At 37.8% G+C, this 16,120-nt stretch overlaps 1 protein-coding gene across 3 annotated transcripts in view; it reads right to left on the reverse strand.

Annotated features, from left to right (window-relative positions):
- Positions 1-3,684: 3,684 nt before the first annotated feature.
- LOC5569422 (serine/threonine-protein phosphatase 4 regulatory subunit 1) overlaps positions 3,685-16,120 on the reverse strand; it is a 674,626-nt gene continuing 662,190 nt past the window's right edge. For all 3 annotated transcript variants that reach the window (XM_021841889.1, XM_021841888.1, XM_021841887.1), the window contains 4 exons: positions 12,959-13,406; positions 12,766-12,888; positions 12,566-12,701; positions 3,685-5,501 (listed from right to left, as the gene is read on the reverse strand). In XM_021841889.1, coding sequence (XP_021697581.1) covers positions 5,113-5,501; positions 12,566-12,701; positions 12,766-12,888; positions 12,959-13,406 — 1,096 coding nt within the window. In that variant the 3' untranslated portion in view covers positions 3,685-5,112. The remainder of the gene's footprint in view (positions 5,502-12,565; positions 12,702-12,765; positions 12,889-12,958; positions 13,407-16,120) is intronic.

The following is a 16,120-nucleotide window of genomic DNA, read 5'->3' on the forward strand; positions in this document are numbered from 1 at the left end:
TTACCGATACAGATGCCTTTGTGCTATTCATCACCCGCAACCACGTCGAGTAATAACCTTCTTTTTCCCCGGATCGTCGCACAAGTTGGTTTCATCGTAGTTTACGATGTTGGAAGCAGGAACATCTTGAAGCTCTTCGTACAACCTATCAAAGTAGTCGTTAATAATTTTGGGTGTCACTGCCGAGCGATTTCTTTTAATGTTCTGGCACATCCTGTACGACAAATCTTGCTTGTGTCTTTTCAGGAATGAATACACATAATCCGGTCCCGGTAGATTGTCCTTAAAGGTTAACATTTTCTTTCCTGTTCTATCCAAAAACTCTTTGACGATGCGGCGTAACATCCAAGTGTCGACTGGATAACCCCACTCAGAGCAAACTTTAAGCCTTTGCACCAACAAGTTTTCGTCATAATCGGATAAATATGTTTGCCCACCTTGGGATCTGATCAGGTTGCCTTTTTTGGCATGGCGATAAATCACGGAACAGCTGATGCCATATTGCTCAGCCGCTTGGCGCAGTGTTAATTTTTTAGCGGAAAAATCCTCGATAGCTTTTTTAAATTTTGCGGATCTGCTTTTTTCTGCCATTCCTATAAATAACAGAGTTAATTTTAAGAATTAAGCAAGTTTACTTATAAACTCAAAGATAAGATCAATGTTTCTATTCGTCCCATAAAAGTGCGAATGGGAACCAATTATTGATATTTTGACGATAACATCATAATTACCTCGAATTGATCCAAAATTTCACTGTGCAAATTAGGGAAACTTGATAAACTAACGAACACACTAGGTAGATAAGCTGAAAATCAAAACTAATGTATCTTTACTGACAAAGTTTTGGATGGTCACAAAAACCGCGTGTTTGCAATGTTTACTTACAGAAATTTTCAGAAAAATGACAGCTGTGTTGCCAGCTTAACAAACGCACGAAAGAGCTTGATCAGTATCAAGGTAATAAGGAAAAATATTTCCGTATGCTTATTTGAAACACTTCTAGCATAAAAGAAGTATTTTGATGAACAAGAAGTTTTGTTTCTATTCGCCCCATTGTTTCTATTCGCCCCATTTTACGGTACCGGCCATATGCACGAATAATCGCTAAAGGGTAACGCCAAAAATATTCGTATGGCGAAATTCATCTAACGAAATATTCCTTAAAATTGGAAACTTATTTCGAAAAATATTTGGTACCGGTTGTACATAATGATAATGACTATCACGCCTACCAAATATTTGTTTTCGATTCATGCTTTCATTTACGAGAAATTTAAAGTTAGACGTCTTTTCCCATACAACATAAAACGAGAAAACTTCTGCTGATGAACTGTGGACAAGTGCAAAGCAGGTAATCCATTAATGACTCGGCAGTTAGAAGATCCGTTCATAGTAGATATAGCCAAGGACGGGGTGTCACTAGAAGGAAAAATAGATAAGGTACCGCGGGACAAATGGGTAAATGGGGTAAGTGAAAATAATTGGTATATTTTACTGAATAAGTAAATTAACGTTTTGAACTCATGCGTAAACCTTTGAGGCCATTCAGAACATTACGATAGGTAAGAGATTTCTGAGATTTTTCAGCTATTATTGCATAATAGAGCGAAATATTGTTAACCTGTTAACTATAACTCCGTAACAAGTTGACGGCGTGCAATCTTATTTTAACATTTTCAGTGGAAAAGTTGCGGAAAATAATTTTCTGTACCACTACTAAGTTGTCCCCTCTGACAGTTTTAAACTGCAATAAAAAAGTTTTAGAATTAATTCGACGTAGACCAAAAAAATTACTAAATAAAGACACCGTCAATTTTCTAATCACGTGGGGCAAGTGAAAAGTTTCTTATTAGAGATTGAATTTGTGTTTTCTTTTTAGGTAGCTATTAGTATACAAGGTTCGCAATTATCATGAAATAACAGAACGTGCTGATAAGTCAAGAAACACTATATTAAAAGTGTTAAAAGCTATTATCATGGCCAAATCATGGAACTTCTCTAAAAAAATGGTTGCCAAATATTACGATATTAATATGTTTACTTCGGGCAGCCGATTAAAAGGAAGACGTTAATTTTGAAGTTCCAATATAAGAGAACGCACGGAAATCTCGTAAAATGTCTATGTAAAGCTAGTTCAAAACATAAAAATGGGGTATAGGTGTATCCACATAAAAAAGTTTCTAAATACTTTATTGAAGGATTCCGTTTGATTTCTCTTGAAGAGTTATCCGACGTCTTATCCGATTTTCTTAAAAACAAATAACGAGCGGTGGAAATTCTACAGAGAACAAATGCAATTGCTGTCCCATGATGTAGGAACTATCATTGGAAATGTTGCAGTTATAATGTCGATGAATCATTTCAACAAATATAACTGAACAGAAGAAAATTCAGGCAACAAGAAAAAAATTGTTGTTTGTTTTTGTTTACATGTTACTTATGTTATTGTTCATTGGGACGCCTTAACAAATGTTAAAGGTAATAGAAATCGTGAATGTAACTTTTAGTTTTTGAATTTATTATTCAAAACGATATACTTTTCACTTGCCCCACCTGTGGGCAAGTGAAAAGTAAGGAGACGTTTTTCAAAGACTTTTTCTGTACTTTTTTCTTCAATCTTCTATATTACCCACTTGCCCCACGGTACCTTAGTCAAATAACAGGACTGACGAAGCAAGGTACTCAATTTGAAAAGAAAGAACGTGATGTGAACGTTTAGAGGTAATCATACCATCTACTACTCACATGATGTTAGAATTGCAGCGGCTATGGCGCGCCGACCAAGAGTTGGCTGCAGAGGATTAGCCCTGCCTAGGCTGGTCCCTTGCAGTGATGCCACATACACAGATTTATCTTTAATTACACAGGTTGTTTCCTGATCTTGCCTACAGATATCTGTGATCACAGATCACAGATTTTATTTTTGATAAAAAAGATTTTTATGATTTTAGGATATTTTATAAGTTGAGGACAGTTTTGGAAGGTATAACGCAGAAATACCATTACTCAGATAAGTTTTTCAGAAAAACTTAAGTTTTTTTGTAAATTTTGAGAAACAATTATGAATTTTTAACTTACTTTTGGTAGAATTAATTCAAATTAATGACGGTTGACATGCCAAATACATCCATAATACGTTTACGAAGGCTCTTTCTGGCCTTAAAAAATCAATTTTGGATTTTTCAACAACACAGATTTTTACCAAGATTTTTGTAGGTTGACTTAAGATAAAAAAGATTTTTTCGGCCAAAAACACAGATGAGATTCGGAAAAAATGTGGCAACACTGGTCCCTTGTAACATTGTGTAAGTCGACTAGGAGAAGCAGTTACCTAGGCTACTTCTGCTACACGTGTTGTGCTATATGCACTGGTCCCTCCCCGAAGAAATACCGTAAGGTGGTTCCGGGGAGATAAGGATCTGAGGCCAAGGGTAATGTCGATGCACTGTACACTATTTGAGCAATTCAACAAGAATTGCTCAAGTACAGTGCATTGGGCTGGTTTTAGTGGGTCGTCGTTGGTGCGACATCAACGCACTCTCTGGTTACCTTCTCAGGGGAGCTTTTTGCAGATTTCCCCCATGTAAAAAACAAAAAAAAAAGAGGCAGAGACTTGCATTCCTATTCGCGATCCAAGGACATCTGTGATAACCACTATCGTGTAAGCTACAATTCACCGCCATATCTATTCTTCTATACTCGCATTTATTGTTCTACGATCTCTCCCGCTCTTTGTTTGGCGCGGGGTCTATTACTGAAGCACTGCGCGCGCGCCCACGTCTGCCTATAAAATGTACAAAAAGTTTTCACTTCCGACGACGGTAGCGCCTCTTCCTACTCGAGTGCTCGCATCGCTCCTTTTCAAACTCCTGAAGTTTGTCGAACTCTAGGATATCTCTTTTTGAACAATGTTCTCTCTTCTTTTCGCTAGTTTTTTTTTGTTATGTTAAGGGGTGGTAGAGTCTTGTCAATTGCGTCGCTTACATAGTCGCTCTACTGCCTATTTATATTATATAGCAATTGGATACTGTTTTTGTTGAATATAATTGAAGTCGAGTAACTGAACTTTTCTTGTAAATTAATTAACTATACTGTCTTTGTATTATTTGTGTAATTACTACTCTAACGGGCCGGCTTGATGGGATTTGCCCCTCTATCGGCAACATATTTTGTTTTTGCCTCAAGAAAATATTGAAATTGCTATAAGTTTTTTGTTTTTCGATATTTTTGCACAAGTTCTCAGAAACTCTTCTACTTTTTGAATGTGAGTCGATTTTGAACATTGGTCAACTTGAAGATTTTTGGAAGATATTCCTATGTTCCCCATTCAATGTTGCTGCTGATAGAGAGGTTGACTTTACTTCGTCAGCTAAAGAAGTTTATCACTAAAGCGATTCATGAACAACCTCATCAAACCAGCCGGCGATACTCATGTACGTACGACGTATGTGTGCTGTGTGTCTTTTGTATGAATGTTTGAATGTAATGAGTGGAAAAAGAAAGTCATTTCTATAGAGCAGTCTATTAAAATATGAAGCCTTGGTCGTAATGGGAGTGTAATTGGCCTATAGAACTTTATTCGTTGATGCTTCTATTGAACACCCCCTCTTCCTCCTCCTCCACCAACTCTTACGCCTTAGCTAATCTTCAAAGTTGTACTTTTGCTTATGGACATAAAGGGAAAACGAGTAAGCTTTATTTCTTTGAAACTTCGTGCCGGACAGTACCGTAATTATAAAATAGGATTTGTTACTTAATTTGCCCTCTTTACGAGCTAATAATAAAGGTGTCTCTCGTCTAATGGTCAATTATAAACTTTTCCAGGTTGTTGGCTCTATACAAAAATCTCTAAGTAGAAAGATACGATCGAGTTGATATATTGTTCTCGAACTCGACGTATCAAATCTCGGCCATCGGCCGGTCCAACGATCATGCCTTTGATCGTTACAAAATAAAAGAGGAAAACACTACAATTGCAACTAGGATAAAATAGCAAACGAATTTAGGTGGATGATGATAGCTGTTGTGTCCCTTTGCTAGCAAGTGCCGCAACAGCGGATAGCCGGCGACGCTTCGGCCACTTCCGCTACTGACACCCAGTGGAAGCCAAGCTCAAAACTCGTACTCTTTCAATTTCATTTCTTCCATGGTCAAGATGTGCTTGATCGCTACGCCCATGGCATCAAGATCGGATTGACTCGGAATAACGAATTCCTCTATTGAGTAGTTGTCGGAACCGTCGTGGGCCATAGGCGTCGTCGTCGCCGCCGTTGATGAAGGGGGTGGCGACAGGGAGGAGGTCGACGTAGTGGACGATGTCGAAGCGGTATCGATCGTGGAGGCATTGGCGGTCGTCTCTGGGGCACCGGCCGCTACGGAATCCTCCTCTGGATTGAGGTAGCCATCGGTATGGCCCCGGACGTCACGATCCGGATCGGCGCGTAACTTGGTCAGCGTCTGCTCGATGGCATCCGCGTCCGGGCTGGTCGGCGAGAAGCTCTCTGAAAATAGAAGAGATGATACAGGGGATCAGTACAAAACATGGATCTCGCATTACCGCGTAGTCTTGTATCGTGGACGTACCATATTTGACGCGGTTAAGAAAATTCTAAATTCAAACATTTGTCAAATCGTCAAAATCTGTCCGATTTTGTTGAAATTTGAACCTATGCTAGCTCAACTATTATGGAATTAGGGAAAATCAGTAAAAAAAATATTAAACGTGTTTTTCTTCATGTTTGATTGACTTTTTGTGGAACACATTAGGTTCCTTAACCCGTAGGCTACGGGGCTGACAACCAAAATTCAAATTGCTCGTATTTGAGCATAATTCCATATTTTTCAGTGAAATTTTAAGGATTGCTTCACTAATAGTTGTAGTTTCATGAGTGAGGGGAAAGTATAGATTCAGAGTATTGTGGACAAAGTTATTCCAGAACATCTCTGGGTCAGGTAGGGTAAAAATCACATAAACTTCCTTTTAGAACTCATTTATCATTTGGAAACGAAATGTTTTTATACAAAAAGTGAATAGACCCGTTATTTGTAATAAGTTACGATGCAGTAGGATATTAAGAAAAAATAAAATTAACCTAGAACAATGCTAAGGCCTCCAAAACATTTTGAAGTTTTGACCATAATCTACACAGGTTCATAAATTATTTTGAGCGAGTGATGTCCTCGTTTAGTGGTTTACAGCACTCATTTAGCCTTAACAGACGTGTTCACAAATTTTGACAAGATATTGGATATTGGAAGTCATCCAAATCAACCTGGAGTTCAGGTCATTTTGATCTATCAAATCTACTACAGTTTATACTCACCCAATTCCCGTGAAACTTTCTCGTTCCTATCCATAAAGCTTCATATGACTCGGACAGTGTACTGCTATGAATATTGATAATCTGAAGGTCTTCAGAACATACTGAAGTTATGGGCATCAATTTCTATATGCAGCTTGAATTATTATTCAAACAAAATGTTTTCAATACATCATACTTGATCGCAAATCTCCGTTAGAGTTAAAAAAATTGTTTCAGACGTGTTTGCAAATTTTGACAAGATATTGGATATTGGAAGTCATCCAAATCAACCTGGAGTTCAAGTCCTTTTGTTCTATCAAATCTACCACAGTTTATACTCACTCAATTCCCGTGAAACTTTCTCGTTCCTATCCATAAAGCTTCATATGACTCGGACAGTGTACTGCTATGAATATTGATAATCTGAAGGTCTTCAGAACATACTGAAGTTATGGGCATCAATTTCTATATGCAGCTTGACTTATTATTCAAACAAAATGTTTTCAATACATCCATACTTGATCGCAAATCTCCGTTAGAGTTAAAAAAAATTGTTTCAGACGTGTTTACAAATTTTGACAAGATATTGGACGCTTTATGTATCGTTCGTATACATCATTAACTGTAAATTATGTGGTTGAAGCAAGACGACTGTGTCAATTACGTATTTAATCAACGTATATTCAAGAAAGAATTTTTATTTTTTCTTCCGACGTATTTTTTACGAGACGTTTCGGAAAAGATGATCGCTCAGTTACCATAAGATGTTCAATATTCATAGCAGTACACTATCCGAGTCATATAAAGCTTTATGGATAGGAACGAGAAGGTTTCACGGGAATTCGGTGAGTATAAACTGTAGTAGATTTGATAGATCAAAAGGACTTGAACTCCAGGTTGATTTGGATGACTTCCAAAATCCAATATCTTGTCAAAATTTGTGAACACGTCTGAAACAATTGTTTTAACTCTAACGGAGATTTGCGATCAAGTATGGATGTATTGAAAACATTTTGTTTGAATAATAAGTCAAGCTGCATATAGAAATTGATGCTCATAACTACAGTATGTTCTGAAGGCCTTCAGATTATCAATATTCATAGCAGTACACTTTCCGAGTCATATGAAGCTTTATGGATAGGAACGAGAAAGTTTCACGGGAATTGGGTGAGTATAAACTGTAGTTGATTTGATAGATCAAAATGACCTGAACTCCAGGTTGATTTGGATGACTTCCAATATCCAATATCTTGTCAAAATTTGTGAACATGTCTGTTAAGGCTAAATGAGTGCTGTAAACCACTAAACGAGGACATCACTCGCTTAAAATAATTTATGAACTTGTGTAGATTATGGTCAAAACTTCAGAATGTTTTGGAGGCCTTAGCATTGTTCTAGGTTAATTTTATTTTTTCTTAATATCCTACTGCATCGTAACTTATTACAAATAACGGGTCTATTCACTTTTTGTATGAAAACATTTCGTTTCCAAATGATAAATGAGTTCTAAAAGGAAGTTTATGTGATTTTTACCCTACCTGACCCAGAGATGTTCTGGAATAACTTTGTCCACAATACTCTGAATCTATACGTTCCCTTCACTCATGAAACTACAACTATTAGTGAAGCAATCCTCAAAATTTCACTGAAAAATATGGAGTTATGCTCAAATACGAGCAATTTTAATTTTGGTTGTCAGCCCCGTAGCCTACGGGTTAATTGACGCATCAATTTTTCAATGTACCTAATTTGACGCACTATGTTCCTTATTTGACGCACTAAAAAATAATTGCTAAAGATTAAAATATACAAGTAAAGTATACAATAGTTCAATTAATTGAAAGAAAAAACGCTTTAGAGTGAATATAAAAGTTAGAACCTTTGGAAAAAATTTTGAATGACGTCATCCGGTAGTTCTTTTGGTATGCGTAGGGTACAGTATGGCCAATAAAAAAATGCGAAAATCGTCATATCATGTTTTATGGTAATTTTTACATAGAAAATGTGAATGAAACATATATATTATCATTACTTGTATTGTATAATCTATTTAGACTCTGTTTTTCGCTTTGAACATGATTTTTATCTGTTACTTTCACCTTACCAGAGAGGAATTGGAAGCATACCTTCAAATTTTATCATGCGGACGTCGAGTTCAATATCTGTGTGATGAAAGCTTCTATAACATCAACGATGACGTCAGCTTCTTCACAGGCCTTGTCTCCAGCATTCGCCCATATAAAATGATAGAATTGTTTCATACCTGGGTCATTGGAGACTTAAACATATTTTCGAAAAAACGGCTCATTTTGGAGAGCTTTGATAAGTTTTAGCCATTTTTAGACATTATGTAACGGATCAAGGCAAGAATACACTATTTGGTTTAGTTTCTTGCATGGGACGAAAGCCGGAACCTGATTCCGGAAGTACTTTCCGGGTAGGAGCCGAGGCCAAGTAACACTTGTAAATTTGACCCGAAGCAACATATGCGGCTACTTGAACGTAATGATATCAACTCAGAAAGCCAATATAAGACATCAACTCTCAATTTTGCCAATTTTACCTTATGGCCAAGGCTGGGTTGTTGGGTCACTTCCGGTGAACCAGGAGGCAAACATAAATAACAGGAAAAACTAGGCATGCGACTGCTCAAACTTCACGAAATAGCCTCAGCGTTGCTGTAAGAACATGCTTCTTTCCTATATGGACACTTCGACCAGATTTTCAAACGTTGTCGGGATTCTGAGGTCACTTCCAGTGAATCTGGAGACAAACATAAATAACAGGTAAAACTAGACATTGGACCGCTCAGACTTCATGAAATAACCCCAGCTTGACTGTCACTTCCGGTGAATCAGAAACAAACATGTAGGGTAAGTGTACCAGTTTTGGCCACCCTAAGGAAAAATATTGTTTATTTATAAATCAAAAGACATTTGGTTACTGTCTGGACATTAAACGAAAGCTTTCAATCCATGCTCAGCAGGGAAAATATAAAAACTAATCAGAAACTTTGTTTTTGTATTAAAAATGGTGGTGGCGAATACTGGACCACTTGCACCAGTATTCGCCACGATTTTAATTTCGGTTCCTGAATTCGCCACTTACGTTGATTTCTTATGGAGGGTGGCGAATTCAGGAACAGGTGGCGAAAAATAGGTGCAAAGGAGCAAAAAGTTTAAGGAAAATGATTTTTTTCTACTATTTTCTGAGAAAATTTTGCGGTTTCCAAGAATGTTTCCGTATCATCTCAAAGCAATTTAGCAAACACTAAACAATTGGCAACCATATATGAAGTAAAACGGTATAAAATCTGGGGTGGCGAATAACTGGTACATGGCGAATACCGGTACACCTTCCCTATAATTGGCAAAACTAGGCATGTGACCGCTCAAATTTCATGGAGTAAGCTCAGCGTTGCTATAAGAACGTGCTTTTGTTTGTATTGATACTTCGGCCTGATGAACAGACAATGTCCGGTTTCTTAGGTCCCTTCCGGTGATTCAGGGAACAAACATGAATGCTCGTACAGCAACGCTGAGGTTGTTTCATGAAGTCGCATTCCTAGTTTTACCTTTTATTCTATTCATGTTTGTTCCCTGAATCACTGGAAGTGACCTCAGAAACCGGCCATTGTCTGTTCATCTGACCGAAGCACTGAGGTTATTTCATGATGTTTGAGCGGTTTGTTCATGATTCACCGGAAGTGACCTTGAAATCCGGTCATTGTCTGGTCATCTGGCCGAAGTGTCTATACAGTCAAGCAGCATGGTCTTACAGCAATGCTGAGGTTTTTTTTCGTGAAGTTTGAGCAGTTGCATGCCTAGTCTTTCCTGTTATTTATGTTTGCCTCCTGGTTCACCGGAAGTGACCCTACAACCCAGCCTTGGCCATAAGGTAAAATTGGCAAAATTGAGAGTTGATGTCTTGTATTGGCTTTCTGAGTTGATTTCATTACGTTCAAGTAGTCGCATATGTTGCTTCGGATCAAATTTATATGTTTTCTTTGGCCTCGGCTCCTACCCGGAAAGTACTTCCGGAATCAGGAATCAGGCTCCTACCATATATTATTTAACCCTATGGATTCCCATCCTCTAAGAATCCCCTAAGGAACTCAAACGCAAAAAGTGCCACAAGACTAAGAAAGTTTTCCGTCTTTACAGGCTTATAGCGACTACGTACCTTAAAAATAAAATATTAACGACCTGATGCCTGAAAAAAGAGGCCTAAATGAATCAAAAAGAGATCAAACAAGAAGCTAGAAAACAAAATGAAACCCATTAGGAATCAGGAAATAAGAGTTTGATTCTTCATACCATCAGAGCAGATATTTCTCTAAGATCAAAGACCTTTTTGAGAATTCCTCGTGAAATTACCGCTCGTATTATCGTATGTGTCATTTTTTCATCAGAAATCATTGCAAGTATGTTCAGATATTACTTCGAATTGTTCTAAAATTGTACATCTATCAATTATTCCCCTAAGGTATTTCTCCAAAAATTTTGCTTAGGGTACTTTTAAAAATCAGCCTTGATTTTCTCAAATAGTACCATAGAAATGGAATTTCTCCAAAGATTATTTCGAAAAGCGTAAAAATTTCTCCAAAAATTCATTGAGATATTTTTCGGGAAAGTCATAATTTCTCCAAGATTTTATCCATAGATTTCTCTGGGGGATCCTTCAAGATTCATGGTCAGAACATCTTTTAGAATTCAATTTACAATTTCTTTGGAAATGCCTCCAAGAAGTTCTAGTAGGGATTTTATATGAAATTATATATCAGGATATAAATAAGATTCCAACTAGAAATTTATCTGAAGTTACCTTCAGCAATTGCTCAAGATATTTCTTCTAAGAATCCTACAGAAATTTCTCCACTATGAGATTTTCTAAAGTAAGCCTTGGAAGTTTTATTTTTAGAATTGCTTCCAGGAATTTCTCCTGAGAAATGCTAAGAATTTGTTTCTAAAAAGTTTAAAGCAATTAAGGATGAACTATCAAAGAACTCCTGGGCTTTCAAAGAAGTTTAGATTTCATAGATAATTTGCTGAGATAATCGAAAAAACAATCAATCGAATCTCGAGATAGTATTTCGCAGGGTTTTCTGAAGGAACTTCTCGAAAATATTGGACAGAATCTCGAAAGAAAATGTGCAGGAATGATTGGAAGAATTAATGGGAAAACTGCTGCAGTATTAACTGGTGTGAAAACTTAAATAGACTTTTCAAGGTTGCATGGGAATGTTTTGAAAAACATTTTATGAAATATTTGGAAAACTGCAGGGGTAATATTTGGATTGAATGCTGGTTTTTTAAAATGCTTTGTGACAAAAACTACATCATTTCATCAGTTTTATCTTATTTTGCTGACAAAAAAATAATTTGTGAAAATTGTATGAATATTCTGTAGGAATTTGTATATGTGCACGGTGAATGGAGGCCGCACGGTGACTGGTGACTTAACGGTACAGCAGATGGCTTCGCAGGCGATTGGAACTCCTGAACTCGAATGCATTAATGTTACTAAGGTAGTATCTAAATGGAAATCCCGCAATCTAGATTTCGTTTCATTTAAGATTGTGTTTGATTCAAAATTCAAAACTCGTGCATTGAATCCAATGATATGGCCACGAAGTATTAAATTTAGAGAATTTGTTCACAGAAATACTCAAACATGAAAGCCGAATGTGATAGAATAGTTTTCATTGCTATGTGTTTCTATGTTAGTATGATACTTATATGCAAATTGATGATGTTATTTAAACGATGCTGAGTTGTAATTATTAGTTTGATGTTTGTGTGTATCGATTGATTATGTTATTTGTATAATGTTGAGGTACGATGAAAGTGCTATGCGTTCTTCGAATTTGTTGTGGAATTTATAGTTTAAGATATTCAATAAGACTTGACAAAGTCAGTGTTGGATTACATTAATAAATCAATAAATCAATAATAAATCAATTATTAATATTTAGCACATTCACTAAGGAATGAAAAAAATGACGCACTTGTCGGATGCATTTTCAAAAAGTTTTTATTTTTTGTCTATTACTAATCAAAAATAAACTTTTTTTTTATTGAAATCTTTCAATAACATGTAAATAAGAATTAAGGAATAAATTTTCGAATGCTAGTCTGAACTAGAATTAATTAATAATAAAATTAATTAGAAAATGCGTCAAGTTTGGACCTGCGTCAAATATGGTACGTTCACGGTATGCTTGGGAAGTGTATGTAAATAAAGGTTTCCGGATAGGTACTTACCATGCAGCAGAATGACGTCCTTGAGGCACTTGGCTACTTGTATTCTCACGTTCGGCACCACGTCGTTGACCAGCATGAGGACGTTCTTGAGCACGTGTTTGCGGAATATTTCCACCTCGATGGTTTCCATTTCGAGCTGTTGAACAGAAAATTAATCAATGTCCGTTGGAGTACTGTCTCGTTAATCGAGTTGAGCTTACGATCTGTCCCGCCGCTAGAATGTACGTCTGGCGACGTCGCCAGTTTGAACTATGAGCAAAGTTTTCCGTAAAGAATTTGAACACAGAGTCGTTCTTTTGGAACTCCCGGGAGCACGCCACAAACTGAAATTAGTAAAAAAAACGCAGAATTTTAACAAGCCCACCCTCTTCTTCAATCTTATTCCAAACTAACCGCATGAACGCCGGCCTTCCGCACAAAGTCGTACTTGTCGATCATCAGTCGCATCGCGAGCCCGGTCAGGTACAGGAGGCAGTTCTCTTTCCGAATCTTGGTGTGCATCGGCACCAGGTGGATGATTTGGCGGGCAACGGCCTCGCGGAAGCGCCAGTTCATCATGTTCAGCGGCGGCTGCAGGCACAGACTCAGCTGATCCATGAGCGTCTCGTGTTCGCAGCCGTCGATGACCTTGAGAAACTCGGCCAACGTGTTCACCACCTCGATCTTGATCTCGTCCGAGTCCATCAGGAACTCGGTGTACGGGGCCACCAGATCGCGGGTTGCCTGTTCCCGGCCAATGATCAGCGCGATTTGGCTAATGGAGGCGGCCATTGTCCGGCGCACCGAGTTCTGGATGTCGTTGCACAGCGCGAAGAAGTGACTGCTCAGGATGGGCCAGAATCTGAGGGGAGAAAAAAATGGGAAAATGTTAGCTGGCTGCCACGGTGTATTTAAAACCGTTATCACGAATAAATGACCATCATTTCTACACCCAGCACTTGGAGGTTGTAACTGAAGCGTTTTAATAATGAATAGCTTGAGCTTGAGCTTGATTGGCCGCCCGTGGATGCACTCCAGTATTGCCAGATCAGCTGCACTTACACAAGGAACCAACCGAATGACTGCTTGGGACTAACAGGCATCCTCAGTGTATACACTCCCGTGCAAAAGTTTGGGTTCACCCCTTCAAAAACATTCAAAAGTGTTCTGTCCATATCTCTGTGATTACACGTCCAATTCAAACTCTTTAAGCCACATTCGAAAGGAAAAGAGTTATTCTTACTTCGTATGTATTTTTCCGAAAACATTTTTTTTAATTTTGTATACTAAATTTATACTTGAAGTTGTGACATTTTTCAAAAAACACGCTGGAAAATCATATCTAATTTCCTCAGCATTGGGTCGACCAAAATTTTAAATCAAAGTTTCATTAGAATCGTAATCTTATATTCTTTGATGAGACACCACGAAATTTTGGCGGAAAAATCTGGAAAGTATCCAAAATCAATGAAACAGTCAGTCAAGTCATCGTGCAAAAGTTTGGGTTCACCCCTCAGTATGATGCAAATCGTGCAAAAGTTTGGGTTCATCTGAGCCACACGCACATCATTTTTGTCAATATCTCTGCCATTTTTCAATCGATTTTAATAGTTTAAAGCTTTTTTGAGCGCAAATAATGGTGCGTACATGATTGGTTTGAGATTTCACAGATTTAAGTAAGTTCAGGTGAACCCAAACTTGTGCACGATACACCATACTGAAGGGTGAACCCAAACTTTTGCACGATGACTTGACTGACTGTTTCATTGATTTTGAATACTTTTCAGATTTTTCCGCCAAAATTTCATGATTGCTTTTCAAAGAATATAATATTGCGATTCTAAAGACACCTTGTTTTAAAATTTTGGTCGATCCAATGCTGAGGAAATTAGTAATGTTTTTTTCAGTGTGTTTTTTGAAAAATGTCACAATTTTGAGTACATATTTAGTACACAAAGGTCAAAGAATGTTTTTGGAAAAATACATACGAAGTAAGAATAACTCTTTGCCTTTGGAATGCGGCTTAAAGAGTTTGAATTGGACGTGTAATCACAGAGATATGGACTGAACACTTTTGCATGTTTTTCAGGGGGTGAACCCAAACTTATGCACGGGAGTGTAAGTGCTGGTGATCTTCTATTTTTAGGCAACAATGGCACCTGCCACGTCAGAATGCAGACCAATGAGGGGAAGGGGGAGGAATTGATGATGCATTGAACTGACTCCCACGTAGACCGTATATTCCACTGCATCCACGTCAGTTCATGCGGGAGTGTATGGATTGGGGGAAAGGCATGGCAGAGAGGTTTGCTTTTGTGGTTAGCAGACTGCCTATGTATCAGGCGTAAGAAAGGCGTGCGCGTGGAAGTAGGAAGCGTTAGGGAAACGGTTTCTTGTCCGTCTCTGGTTCTAGCGTTTGCTATGAACGAATAGTTTGAGTGTGATATATTTAGAATGGAAGATAGAAGCAAGTGAGAGATATACAACTACAAAGTACGAGGAAAGGGACGGGCCTGGGATTGAACCCATGACCTTCTGCATATGAAGCAGAAGCGGTAGCCATCAGACCACCAACCCCGTCATGAAGCGTTTTAATAAGCGTTTTAATAATGAATATTTTATTAACTGGCTGAATACCGGAGTTTACAATAAAGGCGACCAATCGATGTACGGCTCAAATCAACACTGATTGCATACTTCATCAAATCATAAACTTCAACTTTTGAAATTATTCGAGTTTAAGGGGACACGGGAGACCGTGTTATTTTCCCTATCTTTTTTTTCACTCTAACAATAATCATCAAAACTTTGTGGAAGCAAATCTCGAGTTTTAGTGAACCGATGAAGCTGAAAATTTATCGGGTTGTGCACTACATATATAGAATCATAGTGATACATTTTTGCATCGATATATGGAGTGGTTCTTGGGATTTGCTTCTTGAAATGGATAGGGTGATTATGATGACGTCCCGTGCGGCCTTAAGGCGAAGCTCCCATTTGATTAACATTAGTCGTCTCACGTCACTCGCGGTGAGAGCGACTCGTTTCGACTCACACGCCGCGCAGAATAAGCACAGCTGCCTTGAGGAACACCAGCTCTTACAGGAAGTCTTTCAGATCTGGAGTTCTGATAATTAACCTGAAGTGTACGATTTGACAGATAACTTTGAATTATTCTAACAATGTATGTTGGAAAATTAAAGTTTTTCAATTTTACAATCAAACCTTCATGCCAAACACTGTCGAATGCTTTTTCTATGTCTAAAAGAGCAAGACCAGTAGAGTAGCCTTCAAATTTGTTGGAACGGATCAAATTTGTTACACTTAAAAGTTGATGAGTGGTCGAATGTCCATGGCGGAATCCGAACTGTTCATTGGAAAAAAATGAATTTTGGTTGATGTGGGCCATCATTCTGTTCAAAATAACCTTTTCAAAAAGTTTACTGATGGAGGAAAGCAAACTGATTGGACGATAGCTAAAAGCATCTGCAGGATTTTTGTCTGGTTTTAAAATTGGAACAACCTTAGCATTTTTCCATTTGTCAGGAAAATATGCTAATTGAAAACATTTGTTAA

This window comes from Aedes aegypti, chromosome 2 (assembly GCF_002204515.2).
Source record: "Aedes aegypti strain LVP_AGWG chromosome 2, AaegL5.0 Primary Assembly, whole genome shotgun sequence".
In the NCBI taxonomy this organism is placed as follows: Eukaryota; Metazoa; Arthropoda; class Insecta; order Diptera; family Culicidae; genus Aedes; species Aedes aegypti.